The 22,129-nt window shown below is 42.2% G+C and overlaps 2 protein-coding genes across 3 annotated transcripts; both read right to left on the reverse strand.

Moving 5' to 3' along the window:
- Positions 1-1,662: 1,662 nt before the first annotated feature.
- si:dkeyp-110a12.4 (alpha-tectorin) lies at positions 1,663-8,113 on the reverse strand. Its single transcript, XM_010743933.3, has 9 exons — positions 7,807-8,113; positions 7,201-7,289; positions 6,981-7,085; positions 4,342-4,502; positions 4,120-4,255; positions 3,666-3,760; positions 2,894-3,062; positions 2,573-2,687; positions 1,663-2,435 (listed from the first exon to the last, which is right to left on the reverse strand). Exons 1-9 carry the CDS (start codon positions 7,892-7,894, stop codon positions 2,260-2,262), a joined length of 1,134 nt encoding a protein of 377 aa, XP_010742235.1. The 5' UTR covers positions 7,895-8,113; the 3' UTR covers positions 1,663-2,259.
- Positions 8,114-8,843: 730 nt separating this feature from the next.
- On the reverse strand, positions 8,844-21,100 carry shprh (SNF2 histone linker PHD RING helicase). Of its 2 annotated transcripts, none has more exons than XM_027274973.1 (30): positions 20,943-21,100; positions 18,922-19,515; positions 18,576-18,705; positions 18,223-18,438; positions 18,057-18,135; positions 17,605-17,755; positions 17,344-17,446; positions 17,003-17,262; positions 16,275-16,913; positions 15,921-16,172; positions 15,706-15,784; positions 15,448-15,611; positions 15,096-15,352; positions 14,739-14,860; positions 14,435-14,523; positions 14,180-14,272; positions 13,975-14,082; positions 13,539-13,681; positions 13,273-13,446; positions 13,086-13,148; positions 12,767-12,992; positions 12,491-12,628; positions 12,031-12,132; positions 11,857-11,928; positions 10,958-11,146; positions 10,620-10,712; positions 10,435-10,521; positions 10,038-10,216; positions 9,440-9,520; positions 8,844-9,360 (listed from the first exon to the last, which is right to left on the reverse strand). In XM_027274973.1, the coding sequence occupies exons 2-30, from the start codon at positions 19,504-19,506 to the stop codon at positions 9,264-9,266; spliced, it is 4,971 nt and encodes a 1,656-aa protein (XP_027130774.1). In that variant the 5' UTR covers positions 19,507-19,515; positions 20,943-21,100; the 3' UTR covers positions 8,844-9,263. The 2 variants fall into 2 exon arrangements, with proteins under 2 accessions (XP_027130774.1, XP_027130773.1); XM_027274972.1 differs by having other exon boundaries at positions 18,223-18,441.
- Positions 21,101-22,129: the final 1,029 nt, after the last annotated feature.

Genomic DNA, 22,129 nt, shown 5'->3' on the forward strand with positions numbered 1-22,129 from the left:
AAGACATTTTTCTATTTCTATTTTTATTTCATATTTTTTACATCTTTACTTATATTTTATATGTTTGTCATGTTTATTGTTGTTTGCACCGGGATAAGAGGGAAACACAATTTCAATTCTCTGTATGTTCTGTACATATGGCAGCATTGAAGTTGACTTGACCTATGTTCCTTATGAAAAATGTAAATAAAAAACGTATTGAATAATATTAATATTAAGTAGGTCATTAACAAATAAACATTATCTGCCTCATCTAACCCCTTACATGTAAAAAGCGGGGGGTGGGGGAAGAAAGAATAGAAAAAGAGAACAAAACAAGCATGCAAAAAAAACAAAGACACTAAATGATCTGTGTAGATTTCTCTTTATACGGTTACAAAATATATAATTACAGTATACAATAAGCAAATGTTTAACTGAAAAAGTTTTTTTTTTTTAAGTCATTGAGGTGTCATGTGGGTCCCCTCTGTGCTGAGATGTAGTCAAGAAAGGGTTGCCTTATCTGTTTAAACCTGTTTGCCTTCCCTGACAGCTCATATCGGATCTTCTCCATGTATAAAGTGTTCGAGAACTCTGTGAGCCAGATCTCAAAACAAGTGGCAAGCTCTAAAATTACTGCAGCGTTTACTGAATTTTACTGGTTACAGTGTAGCCAATTGTTTTCATTGCATTTACATACCCTTGTAACTTTCTGAAACCACCCAATCAATACTTGTTTGCTTTGTTTGTAGAACCACTCTCCTACACAAGCAGATAGAAACACCTATAAAAACTCAACTCAAAACTTAAATGCAAAGAAATAAAAAAAAAACGATTAAAATAAATATAAGAAAGCTATTGTCGCTGCATGTACATAGCACAAAAACAGCTTCCGGACGGGAGCCAGCTCCCATCGTTGACTTAAAAGAGCCGGCTCTTTGAACCAGCTCGTCCGTTACCGACACATCACTATTATGGATGCAGACCTATGAGAGGGCCCTGAAATAGACAGACTGGGGAATACCCTGAGGGCAGTTTTACATGTAATCACCCATGAAATGACTCTGCTGTTAGTTTTGGATTTTATTGCATGCAATGCACACACTGTTGCCAGGCAATTTAACTTCCAACTATATAAAGAAGGAATTAGAGGTGGATGAAGTATTGAAACGGTTTCTTATCAATTAGATTTAAAGTCCAAAAATAGCAAAGAATTGATCCCACTAATTTAACTAAAGCCTGATATAACATATTCCTCTGTGCCACAGACCCAAAACTATTAAAACACACCAGTGAGTCACACTGTTGCACTGGGTTACATGTTCCTTCATGACCATAAACAGTGTAGTTTACCTTGTGTCAGTCCCCACATGCCTGGCCTTTCCTGGTGTTAAAGGTCCAGTGTGTCGGATTTAGTGCCACCTAGCAGCGAAGTGGCAGACCAAATGAAACACAATGATTCCTATTTACAGGTGATTATACACTAAAGAAAACGTCCATTTATCTATTTTTTTTTGGAGCCTATCCCAGCTGACTTTGGGTGAGAGGAATAATTCAGACACTCTTAAATCTTACACACTAGATGTGAAATAGTCCATCTATAATCTATAATTACTGAGCTTTTATTACAAATGAAACTATAAGTGGCCTGTTTATAGTTAGGGAAGAAGGTAGGGTTGAGTTGGATTGTATTAAGAGGCAGCACACTGATTTTTTTGCTCTTTTAATGGGAATTTTTTTGACGATGACACAAATACAGGATAATAAAAAATTAAAGTTGTAATAACACACTTCACTTTACAAGAAAAAATCTGCATTAAAAGTTTGACTTAGTACAGAAGTATTAGCAGCAAAATGTATTTAACATATCAGTTAATATCAGAAAGTACTATTTAAAATGGACCCAATATTATATTGTTGGATAATTATTACAGAAGTCTTGTTGTTTGGCAGTGATTTAACACTGTAGCTGATCAATGTGGAGCTAATTTGAACTCACTTATATTGTTTATTAGATTTCACATACTAACTTTTACAACTAACTATAGCTGCCTAAAAATAAAAAAGTAAAGCGGAAATATTAAGTAGCATAAAATGGAAATACTCACAGTAAATCCAGTAAAATCAGGCACAGTGCTTGAAGGAAACCTTTATTAAGTCAATTTCATACGATTTAAGAAGCGTATTATGTGAAGAGAAACAAGGCTTTCATCATTACCATAAGTCACACCTGTACACGTGTGTTTGTACATGTTTATATGTCCATTTCTTTATTCTGATTCACGACGCCACCTCTGAGATGTGGTGAATGTTGGACAGGGTGAGCTGCGCCTCCCGAGCCGGGTAGAAACGTCTGGAGCGAAGCCACAGCCTCCCAAACACTCCTGTGACCAGCAGCAAGACGACCAGCAACCCCCCGAGGACAAACGTCTCCACCGAAAGGACTCCGCCTGCACCTACAGAGAAAAAGGACACAGTTGAGGCCACACTTTGCATATGAATTAAGTACACTTATCTGGAATCTCCAAGCTTTGAAGATTTAACAGCCAAAGATCTAAACATGCATGAGATTATACAAAAGGTGAAAGCATACTCAGGTTGGGCTTCTCGCTGTCGTTTAGTAGTCTTCTGATTGGTCCGTAAGACACCGTGTGGGACAGGGGGATGTCTCTCCGTGTCCTCAGTAATCCATCTTCACCAGAGCAGTTCTGTTTAACAAGTGAAAAGATGCTTCAGTGTCAAGCAGTGCACATTTAAAATCCAGACAGTTTAACAACAAGCGCGTGTGGCTGAAACACAATTCTAGCCCGATGGGTCTATATTAAGGACATAAGCTGCACATATAGTCGGCTACTTGTCTGAACTGGCCTGTGACTACCAGTTTGAGGAATGGGTGTTGCGTGAGCTCACTCACAGGCTGGCACAGCCCCACGGTGTTGTGGCAGATCTGGACGTTGCAATGGAGGAAGACGTTTGTGTAAGAGCCGCCGACAAACTTGAACATTTGTATCCTGAACATGGCCTCTGGACCATGGCCGTTCTTCAGCACACTCAGGGTCTGTTCATTTGACAACACCGGACAGCTACGGGGAGACAGGAGACAAAGGAGTCAGTGAGGCCTGGTGGTGGTGGTGGTGGTGGTGGGATTCAGATGTAGAATGAAGTGCTGTGCTTTTAAAAACAGAGACAAGGGGCAGATTTCATTCTCAGGTGATGGATTGCAAAGCTAAGAAATAATGTAAACACTCGATCTAAGGGATTTGACACAGTGAGAGACAGATTTGTTTGAGTATTTTCTTTTCCCTCCGGCATTTCAGTGCCCTACTGTTGCTAACAGTACCCAAATACTGACCGGTTGTCAAGGACATGCACAGCTGTTGAACTGAACCGCTTATGGCCTCTCAGACAGGAGTCACATGACATGACCGGGCTGGGAGAGCTGTTGTCTGGCCAGCTCTCTAAGCAACAAATTCTCTTATTTCAGAATTCGACAGTGTTCCTGTAAGAGGACTTAGAGCTGTCTGCATGTGTGGTGAAATAACACGGCTTTGCATAAGCCGCTTTGAACAAACAGTCTATTATCTAAGTGTCCTGTGTGAATATTTAAATCTTAACCTCACTTTTTGCAGCTTCCTGTGCGAGACGTGTTTCTCATATTACACAATAAAACTGATTTAGTTGCAGACCTGTCTCGGATGAAGGTGTACTGAATGTTGCTGTATGGATCGCTGGTCGGCGTAGCCCAGCATCTCTCTATACGCAGCATCAGGTGAGCCGGTATCTGTGGGACGGTACACAGTTAATACTTTTTCCATACTGGGCCCACAAAATGATGATTCATAGTACGTAAACAACAGCTGTACAGAGATAGTATAAAGACCCTCAAAGTACTATCTGGTCACGGGTGGAGTGTTGGATTTCAAGCATTACTTGGAAGGTCCGGCTGCACAACATATTGCTTCATCATGTAACAACATGCTTAAGCTCATCCAAAAATAGCTGTCAATAGTAGGAATACTTCAAATGTTCTAATATGTTTTCAATTTTATAGTAATGTGCAATCATTTTACACAATCTTTAGGTCAGTGTGAGGTGCAGGTATTATTAAGTTGAAGTATTTAAAATGGATTTTTGATTTACCATGAAAACCTTCACGAAGATGTCATCATCCAGTGTGAGTGATGGCACGGTGGTCCATCTGTCCTCAAAGGCTTCGTCTTTGTAAAGTAACATCGACACAGAAAAGTTTCCATCCTCTGTGTTCAGAGTTATGGTTCTGTGGAGACATTAAAGCAGCCACATGTTAAAACCAGATCATTTTATAGTATAATCAGGATTAAAAATAATAAAAAAAACACTTACCTGACATCAACTCTGATCACGTTTTCACCGTTGGGTTGTTGGACCATGTAGTTGATGGGGTAGCGGCATACAAACGTTATGTTGATATAGTTTCTCGTTATAATATCTGAGTCGTTGTTGTGTATAGTGTTTATGAACATGATGTGTGTGTCATCCGAGGTCTGAGGAGAGAAAGACAAATATTAAAGTCAGCAGAAAATAACTTTTTTTTGTCCATACGTACAAGAATAGATACCCATAGATGTGCTATTTGTGAGAGAACCTGCAGCAATCTGGCACGGGTGTCAAGCAAAAGGAAACTTGAGGACAGCAGCAGCTGAGCAGGAAGGTCTGTTTCATTTAATCTGGTCAATGAAAACTTCAAGCTGGTGACCCGCTGACCCCAATCCACAGCAATGTGTAATGTATAATGCTAATCTGTTTATCAGTGCAGAAAATGATTATTTTCTTTTTGACTGATCTGCTGATAATTGCTGTGTTTAATTCATTATAAATTTGATAAACAAAATATTGGAAAATAATTTAAAAAATCACAATGTCCTGAAGCCAGAGGTGACACCTTTAAATTGTTTTAAAAATATATATATATTCAATTTTCTATCACATAAAACAATAAAAAGCGCCAATTTCTCACATTTGAAAAAAACAGGACTCGAGAAAAATCGCTTTAACGATAAAAACATTATCATATGGACCCTGAAAGACTGTTGCTGTTGAGCTTTATTTATCTATTCATCAACTATTTAATTTGACTAATTATATTATCTCTACAGCATTCACAGGCTAAAGAGACACACACTTGTATTACATAGTACAAGAACAGCAGTACTTGACATTAGGGCTGCAACTAACCTGATTATTCTGATTAACCAATAAACAACTTAATCCATAAAGTATCACAAAACAGAGAAAAATGCCCATGATGCCCATGATGGCATCAGTGTTTCAGTTCAGTTCACTACAATGAAAGAAAAGAAGTTGTAAACCTGGAATCATCAAAAGTTCAAAAAGTTCAATGATTCATTTATTATTAGGATATTAGAATACGCTTTTATCAATCAACTATAACCAATTAATTGACTGATCTGCCGCAGCTCTACATGACATACAGTGCAAAACTATAAGAAGCAGCAGGATGCACAAAGCTGCTGCGTTTTCCAGTTGTAAGAATCACATTAAAAAGTGACAGGAGTCTTTGAGGTTACGTAACCTCTTACCCAAGCTGTAACTTTCACACTTGTCATTCTTTGACACACTGTAAATGTGAGTAACACCGCTCAATATTCAACTGTGGGCAGCTGACGTAGGTGAAACCATAAAAGCTGGGACGGGTGAAAAGGTTGGATACGAGGTTCGTCTGGTCTCCTGCTGAGGGCAGATGAGCAGGATGAAACCGCCTTGAGCTCTAAACATTCGAGACATCTTTTACTACCTCTTGGTAAACACACAACCCCCCACTATGAGCACCACTGACAGGTCTCTACAGCAAGCAGCAGGTCTTTGATTGCTCCAGGACAAAACCCCACTGGCACTTGCGCCGAGTAACACGAAGGCTCAGTGTCTGGAACTGTTATTGAAACACGAGCGAGGACGCTGTCATGTTTCAATAAAAATGGCTGACCTTTAAACCCAACAATTCAGTCACCTCTCGTCTGACGGCAGGTTTAAAATGTTTTAAGTTCAAGGTGAAGGCATGATTGACAGCTATGGCATTCTTCTCCTTTAGCAACAGCCATCTAATCTGGTGCGGCCTTACTTTCTTTAGCCACCGAGCAGAAAAACCTTGTAAAACTGCTGAGGTGGAGTACTGGGAGATTTCCTCCCTGCTGAAAGCTGTGTTAACCTTTTGCTTGCTTTACAAGAAAAAAAAAAAAAAACCCTTCATGCATTCCAAGCAAGAAATTCAAGGACACTCGTGTGCTGAAGTAGGGATTAAAAACCATGCCAAAGTTTGAATCCATGAGAGTGGCTGGATTCAAATAATCAGGGGGCCAATGATTTGCAGCCTTCCTATTCAGTGAGCATCAACAAATAATCATCATTTCCATGTAAATCCTGATAATTTAGAACTACAAGGCCTTCCAGGGTCCCCTTGCTGCTTTGAATAAGGTCCCGCTCTGTTGTAGGGAAAAGGAACAACGCCGCCCTTCTTTCTTGACATACGCGCCACCCCCACTTCTTTTCTCCTCACTCCTTTCTGTCTGGGCTCAGAGTTTGTGCCTTTCTCTGTCCGTCTTATTATACATGCTATGAGCTAATTCTGAACACAGAGCCTCACAGTCCACGTTTACGTCACAGCAGAGAGCAGAGTCTGGTCTTATTCAAGTTATTTCTTTTTTTTTACTGTTATGTAAAGTGCAATAAACTGACTGAAGTAGCAGTGAAAAGATCCTGATTGGGGCGCCAGTTCCCACAACAACCGTACACATCGTAAAATAGGTAATTTATGATGATGTTGTCAATAATGTGTAGTTTATCTTCATATAGTTTAAAGCCGATGTCTTCATCCTTTGTTAAGGGTTGTTCTAAATGTCTGAGTTCACGTGCAACATTTGATTTGTTTGACTCACTAACAAGTCGTTACAACCTTTAACGCAGTAAAAAACTTTGAAGGTGACATATATATATATATTATTTACCATTATGGTCCCACAGTCAGAGAGGTTTGTCTTTATGCTGAAGACGTAGTCATCACCGACCTCGACACCACGGCACTCTGGATCATTTAAATGCAAATCCCAAACCTAAACATGAAAAACCCAATACAAGAAGAAAAAAAAAGAAGAAGTAAAAATCATGCTGCAAATAATTTTGGATATCAGAACTCAGTCAGTATTAAGAATAAAAATGCTTACTTACATAAACTGGAGGCACTTTGTTGAGGAAAAAAGAACTGGGAATAACAACCTCCATATGGTCGTTGGTACAAATGACAGTTTCATTGATCTCTAAAAACATAAAAAACAAATTCAATGTCACACAAAAAAATATTCCTTTCACGTCATATTCATGATTTCCAATTTCAGCCCTGTTTGGGTACTTTGTGTTTCTACCTGTCTCTCTCTTGGGCTCCAAATACAGAGATTTCTATGTGTCTTATCATATATGTAAAGTCCAACCACAGACATCTAAATACTGTAGTATTTGAATTTTCTGCTACTTTGATGCTTGATGTTTCAGATTTTACATACAAAGCATATCATGAATTCTTAAATTCTTAAATATTTTCATAGATTAAACCAACCGATAGTACATAAAGAAGTTAGAATTAACTCAACCAACTACAACCTTAAAAATGCCCCAGAAATTAGGATCCAACAATGTTGTGAAAGAACATTTCAAAGCTAAAAATCAATAGTAGTCAATGTCATTAATGACGTCTTAAAGAAATACGGCTTCCCTAAAAAGAATTCAGTTTGTTTGACCCTTGACACTTGTCGTGTGATGCGAGGTGTGTGAGCTCACCCTCCTCCTCAGCCTCCAGATACTCCGCCGAGGTGACCATCCTCATGGTGAACAGTAACCAGGCAAAGACCAAACTGCCAGGTGCCATCTTCCAAGGACTCTCCCTCCGGTTTCTCTTCAGCTCAGCCACTCCAACACCTTTTTGGCCCTTTCCCTGAAACTCTGTGAATCTTCCGTGAGGGGGAACTATTCACCACAGCTCGCTGTCACCACAAGATGTAGTACCCCTTCTCTTACTCCAACCCTCGAAACACGGACTCTAATGAACTGGGAGCCTCCCTCCAGCCTTAAAACACCAGCCTGAATGATGTCCCCACCAACAATGAGATTCCGCACATGAATAGGGGGAACTGAGGGGAGTCCAAGGTAACACGTATGTTACCGCCTACTGCGGTGATGTCCTCTTAGTAAACATCTTACAACTGTTTCTTACAACAAGAAGTCTGGTAACCATGTAAAGAGGAACAACAGTACTGGGCTGGCGCTCTTTGTTGTCTACATCTTTTGTCTGGACATTTTAAAATCTTTTACTGGTGCGGGAATCCCAGTCAGTCAGGCGAAAAGAAAGTCATTACCAGTCAAGGGCAATTCAGTCACGATGCCAAAGACCTGTGAGTGTGCGTGTGTGGTGGAAGAGACCATAAACACAAGAAAGGAAAGATTATTTTCAACACTTAAAGAGGAGAAATGTAATAAAACGACCACGTATGTGTGAAACGTATCCAGATCTGTAAGTGGTGATATGAGAGAAACTTCACGTAACTGATCTGTCTTTGCATTTTCTATCTTTTATGAGTTTAATTTACAAGATCAGTTTCCAAGACAGTGAATCTCTTTTTCTTTGTCTTGCAAATAAGACAGACGTAAAGCGTTAAAGCTAAATTGTCTGGTATTGTTTTACCAGACAAACGGCTTAAAAGAAAATAGTCCAGAAGAAGAAAATCTCTCACTTCTGCTGGAAAAGCTCGATGACTTTCTTCCTGTTTCCGTTTTACTACGTGGAAATAAACCACAACAGAAGAACCGGACAAAAAGGGTCATAACAGGCTGCCGCCGACAGACGTTTATTCACTGGAATCGTGAGAGTACTTCACAATACAGCATCTGTGTTTTTCATTTCATTTTCAACTCGCAGTGAAGTTATATATAAATGCACATACTTCATATTACATGAACACAGGCAACAGTACTGTACAGTCTAGTCAAATGTGAAAATCAACATTAAAATCGAAACGGCCGAAGCAGTTACTGAATCAGTTACAAGTGACGACGAGTGAGCCACAAAAATTCATAAAAGATATTAAAAATGAGCTAAAACATCTTTTTTTTTTTTGGAAATGCGTTCGATAACTTTGAGAATGTTCGTAGAAAAAGTTGAATGTGCAAAACAAATTTTAGAGTCGTTCCTACGACGACCGTGTAAAGAGTGAGCTGCAGGTGCGTCCAGGTGTTCAGGTTCACTCCAGATGTTCCGTGTCTTCTGTAAATAGATCGGCCAGGTCGGCTACCGTGAGTACGGCGGCCTCCGAGTGCTTCATGGCCGTGCTGGTGTGACTAGAATCAGAAAAAAATCTTTCAGTCGATTCTGGGATGATTTATTAATATTAAATTTGATACTGTGTGTGGCTCTCACCTTTTCTCTGCTGTCTTCAGCATCGCCTGCATTCTCTCCTCGATAGTGGACTTGATTAAGAATCTGTGAACAAATGTTGGCCTGGTGGACAGAAAACAACAGAAATTATACTTTATTTTATTATGTATAAATGTAATATTGAAGACGGTTACCCGTCCTCACCTTTTGCTCAGACTCAGGTTGCGACTAAAATTCTTTTCACTATTAATCTGGTGATTTTTTCTCAATTAAATTCAGTCAAAATGTACCGAAAAATACGAAGCACTATTTCCCAGAGCCCACGGTGCTTTGAAAGTATTTAAATCGCCTGTTTTGTCTGACTAGCTGTCCAAAATTATGGACACAAAGACATTGAATATGATATTTTATATGAGAAACAAGCAGCTGTGGCATTGTGCCACATATCAGCGTCAAGAAAACGGGCAGCAGCAGTTCTCATCTCAAGATGTCATTCTGCACCATCTACAGGAAAGTAGATGAAGCTGTAGCTGCACTGTTCATTGTCTGCGGGTGGTGCAAATACAGACTCGCAGTAATTATCACCTTCACTGCACACTGAAGGTTTAAACTGCTGGAAAAAGAACAACTGCTCCCTTACTTGGTTTGGCCGATCCGGTGAACTCGGCCGATGGCCTGGAGCTCGTGAGCGGGGTTGAGGATCGGCTCGACCAGCAGCACGTGAGTCGCCTCGATGATGTTCAGGCCGTTGGAGCCGGTGTGGAGAGGAAGGAGGAGGATGTTGATCTTTTCTTCGTACTTGAAGGAGCTCAGATTCTCCTGGGAAATTGAAGTCAGCACAGACATCACAATCACGCCACGAGTTACGAGATATCGTCACTACAGTGCAATGTGGATATGTTAGCAGGTCAAAAAATATATCAAACCTAAAAAATAAGTCATAGAAATGATGTTTTGGTGCAGGACACACTGCACATGTCTTCAGAAGAGCTTCCCGTGTGTGCAGTTACGTGTAAAGCATATCTAAGGATTCAAACCTGGAATTTGTGAATCCCGTTGATCTGAGAGAACTCCATATTGTTGTCAAACAAGGCCTTAGCAATGATGTCCAGGACACTCAGCCACTGCGCAGGAGACAAACCGAAACAAACTGGGTCAGCTCCAAACTCGATATGGTCAAAAATAAATCACTCTCACGGAGGCGGGGATGGTTTACGGTTACCGTGGAGAAGACGAGACACTTTGCCCCGGGGTCGGTCACTTGAATCTTCTTCAGTGTTCTCACTACTGCCTCCACTTTGGTCGAGTGGCTTCCCTGACAACCACAGGAAGAGGAAAATTAGGCTACAGCGTTAATTAAAAACAAAACGGCCCGAACGAAGCTGTGTTAAATTACAATTATGTACATTACAAGGCATAAATCAAAATATAATCTCCTAATAAGTGCTCGTTATGGTCATAAATAACATCAGAACATTTGGATCCAGCCGTAGCTGATAACAATAAAACTAAATCCTAGACCTCGTCCTGTATTACATGAGGACTGTCTGGCTGACCGACCTTGACCGGTATGTCCTGGTCCTGGCTGGATGACTGGGTGGTGAACACGTAGGAGATTTCAGTGTGGGACGTGGTCTGCCTACAAATGGCGCACTTGATGGCTCGTCGCCTCGAGCCCACACTGTACTGCTCCACAATGATGGCGATGCACTCGTTGCAGAAGCAGTGGCCGCAGGTGAGCACTGCCCACTGGAAGAGAGAGAGGGAGATGATCGAACACCACAAAAAAAAAAAGACGTCAGGGGGGTTTGTATGAGGAAAATATTCACTATAATTATTTGTTTAGTTCTTAACGTAGTTATAAAATGCTCAAAAAACCAGAGAGGCAGTAATACAATTAAACTGTAACTAGAAAATGTTATAAGAAATCACTAAAGCAGTGTGCACCTCTGACATTTGTACGTTTAGACCTGACGTTTATAGACTAGAAATATATCTAATAGCATTTTAATTGTTTTATTTAATTTGATCTTTTAACTTTATCTAGAAGCCAAGAATGGAAAAAGAAACTTTAGTCTGAGCTGTTTCATTTGTCATTTGTCATGGTGTGTTTCTCATTAACTACTTTTATTTTTTTTACTTTTATTCTTCTATTTTTCTTCCCTCATTTCTTATAAATTCCTATAAATATAATTTCAAAGTCACACATGTTAATTCCTAAATTCTCTCTTTAAAGACACAAAAGAAAAACTGAGTCAGGTACAATCTTCCAGCTGCCGACTTTCTGGGTGCATCAGGCGATGAGGCGTTGCTATCATCAGAGAAATGTTTCTACAGTATCAACCGAATGCCAGATGTTGACCACATGAATCCTGCTGCAGGACGAATCATCACGAGCAGAGATGCTGCATAAAACATTGGTATAAGTTCAGATCTGTCACCGGCTGAACAACGCTCACCTCCTGTCCCAGCGGGCGGGCACAGATGGGGCATGGCTCTGGGTTCAGCCCTCCAGTAGATTTATCCTGGGACTGGAAACAAAGGTATTCATGTTATTTTGGAGCGAGATCACACCACACGGTTTGAGATAAAGTCTCTTAATGAGCTGGGAAGGAATGCCAAATGCAAATGACCTTCTCCAGATTTGTGAGATACAGAAACTGGCCGAGCTTCTTTTGGAGTTGAGACTTGGCCACCGCCTGGTCGTTCAGAAGCTTCACTCTGTTCTGCTCCACCTGGATGCAAGACAAGCGAGGGCGGAGGTCAGGAATGCAATGAAAACAGTTCAAGTGGAATATTACATCCTTGGAAACTTTCACCAACAAAAAAAAAAACAGCACTGAGTCAGAGGTTGGATGTGTGCTTTTAGTTCCAGTGACACTCTTAGCTGTTTATTCATCAGGCTGGGCAGGTTGATCATGATTAGATCTGTTGCTCTTCTTCCATTTCTACTCTCTTAAATTTCTACACGCTGTAAAGCCCAGAGAGGCAAATTTGTGATTTGTGATATTGCACTGGACTGGACTTCTTTCAAACATGACAGACCGACACAAACGCGTCGCTCTAACAGGCGTTTCGCTGTCTTTAACTCGCCTCATGCGGCTCGATGATGTGCAGCAGTTTGGGCTTCGGCTCATCAGGCAGACGCACGCGTAGCCTCTCGGTTGCCATGCCCAGCTCGTCGATCGCGGACACGTGATTCCTCAGCACCATCCAGTACTCGTGCAGCACCTGATGAATGGACAAAAATAGAATTTTCTCTCATTAATATCAGCACTAAAAGCAGTTTCAATGCAGAAGAAGAGGATGCACAGCTTTTTTATCTGCAAGAACTGTTATTATGCAAACTCTTTAAGTGTGTGTGCTAACCTTGTACTCTTTCTTCCAGTTCTCAAACAGCTCCATGAACGTGTTGCTCTCCTCCACCAGCTCCGGGTCCATGCGTTTCACTTTGGCAAAGGACAGGATGGCTTTCAGCGTGCGCTCGGTCTCGCTGGCTGCCCACAGACCTCGGCTGGTGGTAGGGAGACGGTCGTCCACCAGCCCCTCTTCATCTTCGATCATTTCCTCGAAGATGGCGGTCTGACCTTTCACCCTGTCGCGGGAATTTTCCACGTATCAAATCAACGACTGTCTTTTCGATGCAGTTTGAATGACAGAAGGTGATTGAAAATATCGCTCTGCTTACGTGTGAGAAAACAGCTTGGACTCGTAATCTGTGAAAAGTTCGTCTGCTTTGCAAAAAACACAACTGAAAGACGACAAGAGAGGAGCATTAGATACGAGAAAAAGTAATTCAGACTGTCATGCTGCTGACGCTTTGATGAAATGTGACAGTTTATGTATTTGAAGTCCTGAAAATGTCGACGCCTTACTTATTGAGCGGCAGTCTGTTCGGCCTGAGATGACAAATAGTCGCCTCATCGATCACTTTCTTTGACGCCGGGCCTTCGAGACTCTTCACCGCGTCTCGCACGGTCTTTTGGGATTTCATCAGATCTTGCATTTGCGATGTGAGAATGAACTGCAGACCGCAGGCATCACGGAACCTGCACAGCAGGAGGGCCCGTTTGCATTTATCACATTTCTGGAAAGATGAACTATTATCCTGTTTTCTTTTAAAAATAAATAAGTTGTTTACTTGTCTGCCATGGAGAGCTTGTGAGCTTGTTGTTTGTAGCTGGACGTCAGCTCGTTCTTGACGCGGGACACCAGATCGTCGTCAGTGGAGCACCGGATCGACCTCTGGATAACGTCCAGCCACCAGGGAGAATTCAGGTTCACCTGGAGAAAGAAAGTGAATCATTCTTTCTAATTTAATCTAAATTATGTGTAAAATCAAACAACTTGAAGAGTTTGATGAATGAATAAAACATATTTTTGGTTAAAAGTCATTTTATTCTAACACATTACAACCCTGAAACAGATGGCATGCTGTGTAAAAGCTAAACAGAAACATATATTACATGTTTCTATACATTTATTTTATACTAGTTCTGTTTTGTTGAGCGTGTATCATGCTGAATAATCATTTGGCAGATTATGTGTTACAATATGAAGCCCTGTTTGCCTCTCACTTTGCGTTTCAGCTCCTTGATGTTCTGCAGCACCGGCTGCAGACTCTGATGGGCGTCCGCGACCTCCGAGTCGTATTTGGTCATGTAGTGCTGTCGCAGCTGCTCCGCCTAGCAGAGATCAACGCCGCAGGTCTTAATCCCAAAAAATGAACAAGCGCAAACTGGAATAAATGTGTTCGGACTGAGAGAAATATTCATGAATTACCTCCTCACTTAGTCGGTCATCTCTCAGCGTAGGAGGTATCCCGGGATGCTTTGCGCTGAGCAGTTCCATTAAATTGTGGGTAGCATGAAGCCTCTATTTTATCATAAGAGTAAAAAAAAGACACTTTAGTAAACGATATTTCAAACATCCATCATAAAGCAGAATTAAAAAACGTATTTTAAATCTAGCAATACAAGAAATGAAAGCCTTCATATGTTAATCACAGGCAAGTGAATGAGGGATGAGGTTACGCACCTGCAATGAATCTGTTTTCAGTCTGCCTTTGTGCTCCTCTGATGAACGAAGCACTTCTCTATACATCTCCACCGCCTCTACAAACTCGTCTGCAAGGCGGCAAAAGAAACGGCGACCATTAGTGACACTCAATGTGTCCGTCACATGAGATATATACATATCGCCTTACCGCAAACATGCTGCAACAAAACATCTCGGTACAAAAAAAAGTGTCAGGAGATCATGGCTTGTGTTTTTGTTTGAACTGATTCCCATGGGAAACTGGGAGCAGAGGGAGCGCGAGTACAAAAGTGGGGATTTATACCTCTGATGATGTGAATTCCAGCCAGACCATTGAGTGCGCACACCAATTGTCTGTGAGCTTCTTCACACTCCACTCGACATTTCTTCTGCAGGGACTTCAGGAGCTCCTCCATCGTCATGGTGCTGTGGAGGGGACGCACAGATAAAAACCCACTCCAATGAAAATGACACAGAATGGGTCAACTTTAAATAAACACAAATACACAGTGTATAATTGACAAAAAGGTTCCTGCGGTCTATTACTGCTCTATTTAGTCGAGCAAGATTGTTAATTAACCGGTACAGCTGCCTTCAGATAAAGACCTCTCGTCTCGCCCTGCGAGCGCCTTGAAAACACTGACACACAAGTGTCATCTACCTTTTCTGCAGAGGCAGGAACTCCCCCCTCACGGCCTGCGGATGGCAGCATGCCTGGCGCAGCCTCAGCAGCGGGCACAGGATGGTGTTGACAGTTCGGCGGTCGAGGCTGCCAAGTTTGAGGCTCCAGTCGGAGATCTTCCTGAGTTTGACCAGAGCGTCCTGGGAGCAGACCTCGTGCTGCCGGTGGTAGAAGTGACCCTCGACGGGAGAGAAGTGCAGCCAGTGGACCTCCTCTGTCTGAGGGGGGATCTGGATCTGAGACAAACGGAGACAAGATTGAATATTCTGAAATAAAACATTTTGATTTAGCTATTAGAGTGTTTAAAGTTTGAGAATCAAACATTTCTTACCTGATCGATGACGTCTTTTTTAGCCGATCGCCACAATAACTGAGCGATCACATAGTACAGCGGCTCTGTGTTTCCGCGTCGATAAGGCCGATAGAGCAGCTGGTCCCACCAGTGTTTTACCCAGTACGGGTCAACGCCCAGGAAAAGTACGAGGCCATACAGATCTGTCCAGAAAACATCATCGGCAGGTTTTGATGATTTATTTAACATTGTTTAGAGCCCCTTCTTTATTATGTAATCACTTTTTTTTGGCTTTACCTTCTAAGCCTCTCTGGACAGGAGTGCCACTGACACACCAGCGATTGACAGATGCCAGACGTAGAGCCATTTCTGCAGCCTGGCAGTAAAATAAGAAAGAAAAAGAAAACTTTATATTAAACACGACTGACATCTTCTGCACAACCTTCCCAAATGTGTGGTCAGTGAAACTAACCGAACCACAGATACAGATTTCTGGATTTCCTTCGACTCACCTTCGCGGTGGGACATTCGACCATCTGAGCCTCGTCCAGACAGATGCGCCACCACTCCACGGCCACCAGGGGACTGGGTATGGCCATGTAGCGCTTCTGGTTGCGGAAGCGGCGTCCGTCCTTGCTGTTGCTGTGAGGGATGTCGACGTAGTTGAGCTCCGATCGCAGCACGTCGTAGGTGGTGATGACCACGTCCTGCTCGGCGAGCATGTGAGGCTGGATGAAGCCGTGCTTCTTCACACCCTGATAAACCTGAGATAAAGAGGTCGTGTTAATTAACAGGTTTGTGTGGATCTGGCACTGAAGCGTGCCGATTTTAGACCTAAAAGATCACACATCCATGTATTTTCTCACCAGCACTCGCAGTGAGGAGGACCTGATGTGCCGGTTGATCTCTTCCACCCACTGGTGGCAGATGGAGCTCGGCGAGATGATGAGGGTCGCGCCGGTGGAGACGGGTTTCATGGCGACCAGGCAGTGAGGGCAGTAGAAGGGCGTCGTTTCGAGGCTCTCCTCTTTGTAGTTCACGCAGTCCGCGTGCTGCCACAGCTGGCAGTTCATACACTGGACGCGGGCCTTGTAGTCGACGATGCCGAGTTCTCCGCAGATGCACTCGAAGCGGTAATCCGGGGTGTTGAAAGGGACGACAGACGCTCTGGTGGGGGTTTCTGTCTGGAGCTGAGGAGCTTCTCCCCTTTCTTCAGATAGATCATCCATTCCGAGCATGTCCTGTGTGTCCGACTCTTTCTCCTGAGAAATCTGTGAGGTCGCTGTGGGCGCATCGAGCATGTCGACCGACTGATCTGCTTTCCCGTTCAGACTTTCATCCCAGTCCTTTTTTGTTTCCGCTCGCTCTGGTGCTAGACAGTCAGATGTAGGGGAGTACAGATCTATTTGATCTTCTGTGAAGGAGTTTTGCAGAGCTGCTTCTGCTTTCTCTTTGGCTCGTCTCTGAAACGTTTTCCTCGGCGTGCTCTCCGTGTTTTTGGAATTCTAACAAAAAAGAAATCAGAGTAAAAGTTAGATAATAAAACAGAGTTTGAGACGTGAAACTTTTATATTTGAGGATGTTTGGTTCTTACAAACTTGGACGCTCCTGCCAACAACTTCTTTGTTTCTTTGTAGTTCTTTCCCAGCTTGAACGACCCAGCCAAGCCTCGACCTTTGACCCGGTCCACCAGCCCTTCGTCTATCAGCTTCACCAGCGTCTTCCTGATGTGGTTGCGGTTCTTTAAGAGGTCGTAACCGTAAGTGGCTCGGATGTAGGTGAAGATGGCGTTGACGGAGGCCCCTTTGCCAGATCTCATCTCCTTGATTGCGGTGAGGAGCATGACACGCACAGCTGCACAGAAATAATGTCAATGAACTCGAGCTGCAGTGTCATCGCGAGCTGTGACGTGCGAGAGGACTGTGAGTGACATACTTGGGTACGAGATTTTCATTTTAGGCTGAACTTCAGACTTGCAGCTGATGACTTTCTTTCTTTCCAGAGGTGGAGGAGGTACGAAATAATTTACGGACTTCCCCTGCAAGAGCAAAAAAAACAAACGTTCACGATGGAGCGGATGCCTTCCATCCAGTATCCTACATTATACAAATATTCCAGACTGTTATTAATCATAACTGTAGCAGGCTGAAGGTGAAGAGAGACACAAAGAAGCTGCAGCTGCCTGCTGAACCTCACCACAGGCAGGGTGAGGGCCTCATGCTTCAGGTCCTGTCGAGTGTGAAACAGGATAAGAGCCAGAACTTCAACTGTCTTTCCCAGACCCATTTCATCAGCCAAGATCCCACCAGGCCACTCGACGCCCGCCAGGGGGAATTCTCGGATTAAGCTGAAGAAACGAAACATAAGCACAACTGCTGAGGACCAAAAATAAAACATCAAACGAAAGTAAAAGGACGTCAAATTAAAGGGTCAGTTCAGCCAAATTCAAAAAGACATTTCCCAGTTACCTTCAGTGTTATCTTACTGTGCAAGTTTTGGTTTTACGTGCTGAGGATTTGAGAAATCAGCACATGACTGTGAGGCTAAATGCATGCTGGCAGCAGAAGGTTTTAGATCTGTGTGGGTTCAACATGTTTTTGTGATTTCAGTGAACTGACCTGTTCACATGAGAGGATTCAAGTTCTTACCAGCCGGTAAAAGGGTTGTAGAACAACTTCTTCCCGCACAAAGTGATCAACTCCCGCCAGAGGAAATGCAGCGTTTGTTCTGCAAAACATTGACAATCCTCATTGTGTAGCTGTCGCAGCAGTAACATCTGTCTTTTCCACTACAGGACAAAAAAAAAGAGAGTACCTCGAGGTGAAGTGTTCCTGGACGTCTCTCTCCACAGCATCCAGTTGACGGCCTGGCTCTGGTAGGGTCTGAGAACAGGAATGAGAGCTTTGTGCTGGACATCGAAGGTCACCTCCCGGCTCTCGCTCTGGTGCAGGTGCCGGACGTAATCGTAGAGCTCCTCCACGTTTTGCCTCTCAAGGTCGGTGTCACATTCCTCCTCCTCGTTCTCTACAACTTCTAGCAGGAAACACAGCAGAGAAATCTGTTTTTCTAGACACGATGTTGCTCTATTATTATTATTATTAATGGTTGCGATGCGATGGTATTTGAGAAATCACAGCGTGCATTACACATTAGAACCAGACTCTTACCGGGGATAATGAAATCGTAGAAATACTCCATTAACTTCTGCATCAGCTGATTTGCTTTCTTCAGCCGAGCGTTGCCCTCGCTGAGGAACTCTGGCTTTCCGAGCCCGGTTTCCACCACGTAAATCCCCACCTGCCAAAAGAGGGAACACCGTTCACCATCCGACCACTGACAATGACGGATGAATTCGTCTGCTTGGGACAACACTGGAGAGGATAAAGTCATTTCATTTCCACCTTTGAGTTCTCTATTATCAATTATCTAATAAATATTAAATCTAATCTAAATCTAATTCATGAACACAGCACAGGCTTGATTAAAAGCACCCTTAAAAGTGGCTTTTCATACCTTGACTGACCCCTCTTTTGTCTGGTGGCAGAGCTGCACCACCCTCCTCTTCTGCATCCAGTCGAGGTCCTCCAGCGGGATCGCACTGAGGCTGCACTCCGCTGTGCAAGTGTCCCCATCGGGCTTCCACTGCAGCCCCGAGCTCTCGTCACAGCTGCTGTAACTGAGGCAGAGCTGCTCACCCATCCTATGAAGCACAAAAGCTCTCTGTTCGCAGTCGGACAGCATCCAAGACGGCCGGACACTGAACTCTCCGATGAGCGCCTTCCACATGTGGCCCGCCTTCAAAGCTGGCTCCACGGCGAGAGCCAACGAAGCTGAGGTAGAGGTGCTGTCTGATGATGTACTGGGGAGTTCCTCAGTAACCCTGAGAGAGCTGGTACAGGCGGCATCCGCGACGTCCTCGATGGTCGAGAGGAAGGAGCTGCTGGGAGTAGGGTCGGCAGGTAGGACGGAGCAGGTCGGTATCTGGTCACCTTCCGGGATCTCCTCGTTCTTGCGGTCGTCCAGCATGTTCCAGTTCAACCTCTTCTTGTCTTCTTCGTCCACCCTCACAGGAGGGGCCTTTTTCCTTCGGCTACTCATGGTTAAACTCTACAGGGAAAGAGAACGAAGAGTTAATTACAAAAACAATTAACCTTTCTAATCAGTAACATCGTGTACGACAAATGAAACAAATGGAAATGACAGACTGTAAATTCAAAAGTGTTCAGACCTTCAATTAAATGGAAATATAAACATAAATCAATATCCAGCCATCCACCTTCCCACTTACTGGTTTAGTTTTATTGGTTTTCTCCTCCCTCCTACATTGTTTTCAATAAGTACACTATGTCCATACTGTGTATACCATAAAACTATTAATCCTTCTTTTCCCACTCAGTTCTTACATGCATATTTAACTCAACTTTATTTATTTATTTCTATAGCACCTTTCATACAGAGTTGTAGAGCAGAGTTAAAACAGAAACAGAAGAACAACTAACAGTTTTTAAGGCAACAGAACAGTTGCATGAAAAACTAGAGATTAAAAGAAAAGTATAAAAGCATAAAAACTACAACAACGAAACAAATAAGAAGTGAATTAAGACCTACAGGGTACAAAGCATCATTTAAGATCTGTACAGTGAATAAGCACCAGAGATAAAGTAACAGGGAGTGATCAGGACGTAAAGACTCCTGACCAGGTAAAAGCCAGACTGAAGTTGTTTTTTAAAGAAGTCTACAGAGGTGCAGTCCCTCAGATCCACACGCAGGCTGTTCCAGAGATGGGGGCTTCTTTGTGGAGGTTCTGGGGACAACTAGGAGTCCAGATGTCGAGGATCTGAGAGACCTGCTCGGTGCATTCCTCTGCAGCATGTCACAAAGGTCAGAGCCATTTAAAACGAACAGGTAACCAGTGCAGGGCTTTTAAAATGGGAGTTATGTATGTGCCCTCTGTCCTAACACACACACACACACACACACACACACACACACTTTTATATACACATGGTTCACACATGCAAAATGTGGAGAGAGATGGTGGCGTGATGGGCAGGTAATGCAAAATGTGGAGAGAGATGGTGGCGTGATGGGCAGGTACAGCACCCTGTTTACCTGAGGACAGGTAGACACACACACACACACACACACACACACACACACACACACACACACACACACAGGTATCAGGGCTGAGGTACACACACGCACACGCACACGCACACACACAGACACAGACACGCACACAGACACAGACACACACACAGACACACACACAGACACAGACACACACAGACACACACACACACACACAGACACACACACACACACACACAGACACACACACAGACACATACACACACAGACACATACACACACACAGACACATACACACACACAGACAGACACAGACACACACACACACACACACACAGACACACACACACACACACACACACACACACACACACACACACACGGACACAAACAACAACAAGCAGCTCGTTTAACGTTAACGAGTCTCCGGTGGTACCGACCTGTTTCTGCACCGGGAGCCGCTTCACGCCGCAGCAGCTTCAGATGTTAAATATTAAATGTTATATATTAAATATTATAATAAAGATTTTCAGGCTCAGACCAAAACAAACCGACACGGACCCGGACTCCACCATGGAGAGCCATGTTTAAATACAGGAAGTGACGACACAGCGGCTCCGACACTTCCTGTTTACAACTCGTGAATGTTTCAGTTTCTAATTTATATTTTTATATTTATTATAAAAATATATTTTTTTTAAAAAATAAAAATGTTAAATTATTTTTTAGTTTCAATTTATATTTTTATTTTTATATTTATTATGAAAGATTAAAAATAATAAAACATGTTAAATTATGTTTTAGTTTCTGAAATTGTATATATTTTTATATATATTGTTTTGTATATATTATTCTCTCTTCTTTTTTTTTTTTTAGTATTTCTCCAATATATATTCAATATATATATATATATATATATAATATATATATATATATATATATATAATTAATATAATATGTATATATATAAATAAATGTTTTTTTTTCGTTTTTTCAATCCTCAAAATGTTAAATGTTATTGTTTTATTTATATACGCTTCTGCAGGAGACAGATTTGAATTATTCTTTTTTTATTTCTCCAATAAAAAAACAACAGTTTCTTCTTAATTAAAATGTTTAATATTTAACAACAACAGCAAAGCTACAACAACCTCAAACAACAACAAATATGTAATATGTAAGTACATGAACATAGATAACTTTATAATAATAATAATAATAATAATAATAATAATAATAATAACTTTTTAGGTTTACACGACACGTTAGTTGAAATAAATAACTAAAATTAAAAGTATTTATTTCTAAATTATTCATAAACTGAGACCCTGAGATTTGTTGCAGTACTGCACATCGGCCACACGGTGGCGTCCCAGCACAGACTTCCTCTGGCTGCAGCGGTGAACTGCAGGTGCATCACATCTGTCACCGACAGGCACGCAGCAAAGACCAAATCTGTGAAGTTTGACCAGCGTCTTTACAGTTTCCATAAGAGGAGCAAACAACCTTTCATCTAACATAGATTTGGTATATTCACACATTTTCTTTTCAGGTTATCATCTTTCCTAAAAATACCGACATTCCCAAACCACCAGCACTGAAATACTCTCTCCAAAAAATCCCTTTA

Source organism: Larimichthys crocea, chromosome XXIV (genome assembly GCF_000972845.2).
Source record: "Larimichthys crocea isolate SSNF chromosome XXIV, L_crocea_2.0, whole genome shotgun sequence".
In the NCBI taxonomy this organism is placed as follows: domain Eukaryota; kingdom Metazoa; phylum Chordata; class Actinopteri; family Sciaenidae; genus Larimichthys; species Larimichthys crocea.